Here is a 6,000-nt window from a genome sequence, read left to right as displayed (position 1 = left end):
CAACCACACGGAGATGAGAAGCACGCTGACGACACCAACTAATTGCAAACGTAAGACTTCATTATCCAAACCGAGTTGTTCCATTTATGTTGTACAATGTTCAATGTTTTTCTTTGTTTGTTTTCTTATTGTTTGCATCGTGTTGTATTTTATTTGTTTAGCTTCTTCACTCGCAAAGCTCATTGACAACCTGATGCATATCATACAGATGTTCCGCAGAGAGAGGACGGTTAAAGGCAATAGCCTAGACTCTCTGTAAATGTCCTTTTGTTTAATCTTTGTTTAGATAATGTCCCCTCTGATATATATTCGAACGCATGTGAAAGTGAAAGCTATCATTTTTTTTCAATTGTATTTTCCAAAACATGCCTATAATGATGAACTCTGTTACTTACTGGGCACATGCCGCTTAGTTTTAGGTTGATACTGGACTGGTGCTGCTATAAGAAAAACATCTAACTAGCCTACATTTAAATTAGTTTGCGGTGTTTGTACATTGATCATCTTTATAACTTTGGTCCTGTGCTTGATTGATCGCGTCGTTGTCGCACTGAAAAGACGCTTGTTTACGAGTGCATGTCAGAGCATATATTAATTTAGTATAAAGGAAAGGGTGGCCGTTATCTAGATAATTAAACAGATAATAGTTGTCTTGGCAACCCAACAGATCTTATGATTAAGAATGAGTTACCTTGACAACGAGGAGGGGTTGTGACTCAGCTGGAGAGCAGTAATTTAAGAGCTAATGAGTACTAATATAATATAATTGGCCAGCCAGCTGACTGAATACCTGTACTATTACCGCCCTCCATCGGCAAACTAGCAACATATCGATGCCATTGTAACACCGGCCTGAAAACATGAACAGTAAAAATAAAACAGAACGGTAGGGGAAAAAATAAATGAAATACAAATCAATATAAGAGTAAACAAGAGTAGAGTAGACAAGTTCCAAAAATAAACCATCTTTCCCAAATCGTCTGTAGATGAAACATTATTGTCTGATTGTATCATGAGACCAGACCTTTAAACTGAGATAAGAGCAGAGGACATTTCATTAAATGCCAGATCAATGCCTGTTGTGAAGCTGTTATCTTCATGTGTAAAGGTCAGCGTTGACACCTCTATGTCTCTATGTCTCCTCTCCAGGCAATACCATGCCAGCCCTCCGTAAAACCTCCACAGCAGGGACCATCTTCCTCCTCTCTTTGCTTCCCCTCCTTGGCACCTCTGCCGTCAGGGGGGCCTCTCTCAGAGAACACAGACTGAGGGGCAGTGAACCAGATGACCCGTACCAACCCCCCAACGCGGACATGCTCAAAGCCCTGGAGTACATCGAGAACCTCCACCAAAGAAGCGGAGCAGAGCCCCAGCTACAGATGCCGCCTGCCTCAGAGTACGACGCCACTGACATGGATGATTCGGAGAAGCTGCGCGCAATGCTGAGAGCGGCCTCTGCTCCCCAGAGCCAGGCTGGGGAGGATGATGTAGAGGAGAGGGCGGAGGAAGAGAAAGATAATGAGGAGGATAAGAGTCAGGAGTGGCTCCAGGCGGTGCTCAGCAGCCTCCAGCAGACAGAGGAAGCCTCCAAGCCCGCCGCGCATCGATCCGATGGCACTTTCCCCTCGCCGGGCAAAGGTGGGAGGACGGTGACAGACGAGGAGGATGCTGCATACCACTGGACACGGCAGCCGCCCGCTGCCCGGCCTCACAGGAATCCCCCGTTTGAGGATGACGAGGAGGTTGATGGGGATGACGGGGATGAGGAGGAGGAGGAGGAGGAAGGTCGGGCCTTGAGCCACGAGAGCCCCTTCAAACGCATGAACGAGAATGTGGAGGAGAAGTACACCGCTCAGAACCTGGCCACTCTGCAGTCGTTGTTCGAGGACCTGGGGAGGCTGGCGAACACCAAGGCTGCTAGTAAACGCCAGACTGGGGACGACAATGGCGATGACATGGCCGATGAAGAAGGGAAAGAGGAAGACGATGACATCTTTAATGTGAGAGATGAAGACATAGCCGGAGGAGAGTTATGGTCTCCGCTGGAGGAGCAGGAGAGAGAGGAGGAGGAGGAGGAGGCAGAGAGAGATGTACGGGATGTCGACCAAGACCTGTTTTTTGATGACGAAGGGGAAGATGATGATGTATATGATGAGAGATATCCAGTGAAAAGATCCAGCCACTCTGGTCTTAGAGATGATCCAGAAGACTTTGCTAAATTGGTGGACTATTACCTTTTGAAAGTACTGGAGAAAACAGAGGAAGAGGAGCAGAAAAGAGAGTTAGAGGAAGAAAAGAGAGCTCAGAGAAGGGCAGCACAGTCACAGTACAGTGACAACATAAACCCACAGGCCATCTACCAGCTCATTCAAATCTCCCAGAAGCTCCAGATTCCACCAGAAGACCTGCTGGATATGCTCAAGACAGGAGAGCTGACAAAACAAGACAGAACACCTTCACGAAGCCAGACGCAATTGCGAAAGGACAGCAACTTGGCCAGGCTAGAAAACAAACTCTCTCCGATAGCCTCACACAAAACACACAAGAGCCCTCCAGCAAACGTCTATAACAGACGCCTCCCTGACACACAAACCAGCAACACTCCAGATGACTGGCAGACAGAAGAGATACTGAACATCCTCGGCTTGGGAAGTCTGGGAAATCAAAACATGGCTCCCCTCAAGAAACAGAAGCACCGTAAAAGCTCTCCATCACGACTTAATACGCCGCCTTCGTGGCAAGAGGATTACATTCTCCCACCCCAGAAATTAAAGGACGACTATGATGACACCGTGGGTGAGGATGAAATTGCAGCATATTTGGCAGGTCAAATGCTGGCACAGTATCCCGACTACTACAACAAGGCGGGCCAAAAGCGGGCTTCTGACCCCAATGAGGCAGGTCAGATTGCGCTGGGGTCATTCGAGCAGATGATACAGGACTACCTAGATCAAATGGACTCAGAGAAAAGCCCACATCAAAAGAGACAGTCTGAGAGCGAGGACATGGGTGACACTGACACCACTCAAGCGCAGAGTTTGGACGACGAGGCGCTGAGAAAAATCCTAAGTTATCTGAACACAGAAATCGATGAGACCTTGGACAAGAATGTTGATGACAAATCTGTCAAAGGATTGTAGGCCTATATTGTGGGGTTGTACATAGATATTTAGTAGTTTTGGTGGGGAGAGAGAGGAAGTATTTTCAAAGATAAATAATGCAGTCGACTTAAAGGAATATTTTAACAGCTTTGAACATAGGGCTTGATATCAAGTTACAGATGTACTGTATTTATATATTAATAAATGGACTCACCATGATTCAATGCCTCTGAAGGAGGAGTTGGTCACTTTCTAGCTCATTCACTTGCATTTTGCCCAAGACATCTTTTCCTTATCGAAGAAACCTACAGAACACAATACCAGATTTGTCCTGTACATTTTTTCCATGATAGGGATAGGCACATTTTGGGCAGTTTTAGTTTGGTCCTGGTTCTGGTAACAAAAGCATTACATGGAATGGACGGCTAACATAACATAGTGCTGTATGTATTTAAAGCTCAAAGGACTTGATGCAAAGGCTCAAATGCTGCATAATTGTTTTTAAAAATGACAGTTACACAAAAAAGAAGCATAGAAATAACTAATAGAAATTGACCCTTTTATTATTTAATTCATAATTACAGTACCAGAGTTAAGGTTAGAGCTTGCTCAATGCAAAACAACGTGAACACCCCTCTTTGTCACAGTGACATGGAATCTTGGTGAGTCCATTTCTTTATGTATTTATATATTGGTGAACTTATATCAAGCCCTATATTCAAAATTGCGAAAATGTTGCTTTGAGTTCATTCTGAGTTTACAAGATTTTGGTAATTACAACCAATTCATTTGTGTGATTTTATGATTACATTATGTAGCAATGGTCATACCTTGGCCCTATACAGTATGTGGTGGTGGTATCTTGGTTTTGTGGTTAATTTGATGTTTTTATTTCTATCTATTCATTTATTTATTTTTATACTGTATACATAGGTTAGTTGTTCAACAGCACTAGTTACAATAGACCAATCATACCTGTGGCTCACCAGCGTGGCATTTTAGCTCACATCCAATCAGCGTTGGATCCCTCAGGTCCACCCGTGTTCTTCATAAGTTACTTCTTGAGTGTGCTCATTATGTGACATAACTGAGGTTAATAAAGCATAATAAAACTTTATTTATTTCCGTATTGTGTAGTGTTTCTTCATTTGCTGAACACAGACACGGGTGATTTACTGTAGCGCCTCCACAACATAGTTTATTGTGTTTGTTGTGGCTGACATGAATCACGTTGAAGTCAGCTATTGAAGTATTGAGTTATTGTAGATTGCAGACATTTATTACAGTAAGTTATCAACTTCTGGAACATGCGGAAACAAACCACACAGTGCAGTTGGACACCATGGCCATTGGTGTAAGTACATTTACTTGAGTACTGACTGTACTTAAGTACACTTTTTAGTTATTTGTAATTTACTTGAGTATTTCCAATTTACAGTACTTTTACTTCTACTCCACTACATCTCGGATATCAAATATTGTACTTTTACTCCACTACATTTATTTTAAAACTTCAGTTACTAGTTACTTTGTAGATTTTGATTATTATCACAAACCGCCCTAAATACATTTCCCGATGTGACGCATTGTGAGCTTGTCGATCTTTTTCAAAAGATTTTTATACATTTGATAAATGAGTACTTTTACATTTGGTACTTTAAGTACATTTTGATGCCAATACTTTTGTACTTTTACTCAAGTACATTATGAATGCAGTTCTACATTGCAGTATTGATACTTATACTTAAGTAAAAACCTGAGTACTTTTTCCACCACTGACCATGGCAATCTCTGATGGCAACAGGACTGCACAGGACACTATGTAATCAGTTGAGAAGTGTTGTTCAAAGAGTCTGACATGATCGAGTAATAATTATAACACGACATAATAAGACATCTCCTTATGGTAAAAATGCATTTATTCAAGTAAAGGAAGAAACATGTTGTATTAAATAATCAGACCAGTTTAATTCCTGTCCATTATCCCCTGTATTATACCCTGAGAAACACAAGTCTGACGTTTAAAAGGCACTTGTGTGGGCACTGGACAGGCACATTTCTGTTTAACAAAACAGTATTAAAAAACATAATTATCTTAAACATTTCTTGGTCAAATGCTTGTACAAAAATGAATCAATGATCTATGAACGGAATAATATCAGAGTAATAGTTCTCACAGTGCATGTTTAGAAGTATTGTACAGTAGAAAAACAGTGCTTTTGAAGATCATGGTCTTCCGGTTGGCTTCAGTAGGCAGGTTTACTCATATATTCCTCCATGGTCTGTGAACAAAGCATGCATGTTATAACAATATTCATGGTATGAGTAGGTGAACTATTATTCCTTCCAGGCGTGTGATATGTGTACCTCTTGGTGTGTGTCAGCCTCCTCTATACACACTCCTACATCTGTTTTGGACGTTTCTTGAATCTCTCCCCCCATCAGAAACTCATCTAGAATGAAGTAGGCCTTCTCAAAGTTGAAAATGATGTCCAGTTCACACACCTGATGGGACAACACAAGATTAGACTAATCTGCTTAAACTACAGACAAAAGCACACAACTTAATGGGTTGTGTACTGTGTAGCTAATGAAACAGACTGCTGCTCCCATAGTGTGTTTTTTATTTATTTGTGGAAAATAAACTAATAAACCCCCCCTCGCGCACACACACATGTGCCTGCATGGATGGATGCAAGCAGTACGTATAGACCTTTATTGATCATGAGGGAAATTCAGTTGTCATAGCAGCAGCAACAGTAAAGATGAAACAAAGATGCAGGTAAGGGTAGAGAACAATTGCAGAATAAGTGGTAGGTAACACTAAAATACTAAAATAGGATAACAATATATAGAAGACAGGAAAAAGATGACTTAATGTCCCTCTGCGCCGAGCTGG

The 6,000-nt window shown here is 41.9% G+C and overlaps 2 protein-coding genes across 3 annotated transcripts in view; one reads left to right on the top strand and one right to left on the bottom strand.

The window, feature by feature from the left end:
• Positions 1-1,157: 1,157 nt before the first annotated feature.
• Positions 1,158-3,140, top strand: LOC308290011 (secretogranin-2b-like; the record flags this gene model as incomplete). The annotated part of the gene is made up of 1 exon (XM_080731789.1): positions 1,158-3,140. The coding sequence occupies one exon, from the start codon at positions 1,158-1,160 to the stop codon at positions 3,138-3,140; it is 1,983 nt and encodes a 660-aa protein (XP_080587915.1).
• A 1,849-nt stretch (positions 3,141-4,989) lies between these two features.
• wdfy1 (WD repeat and FYVE domain containing 1) overlaps positions 4,990-6,000 on the bottom strand; it is a 36,475-nt gene continuing 35,464 nt past the window's right edge. For both annotated transcript variants that reach the window (XM_080732112.1, XM_080732111.1), the window contains 2 exons: positions 5,469-5,606; positions 4,990-5,383 (listed from right to left, as the gene is read on the bottom strand). In XM_080732112.1, the coding sequence (XP_080588238.1) occupies positions 5,348-5,383; positions 5,469-5,606 (174 nt within the window). In that variant the 3' untranslated portion in view covers positions 4,990-5,347. The remainder of the gene's footprint in view (positions 5,384-5,468; positions 5,607-6,000) is intronic.

This window comes from Nannobrachium achirus, assembly GCF_963921795.1.
Source record: "Nannobrachium achirus genome assembly, chromosome: 8".
In the NCBI taxonomy this organism is placed as follows: domain Eukaryota; kingdom Metazoa; phylum Chordata; class Actinopteri; order Myctophiformes; family Myctophidae; genus Nannobrachium; species Nannobrachium achirus.
The sequence above is the reverse complement of the archived record's forward strand: the minus strand, read 5'-3'. Positions and strand labels throughout refer to the sequence as shown.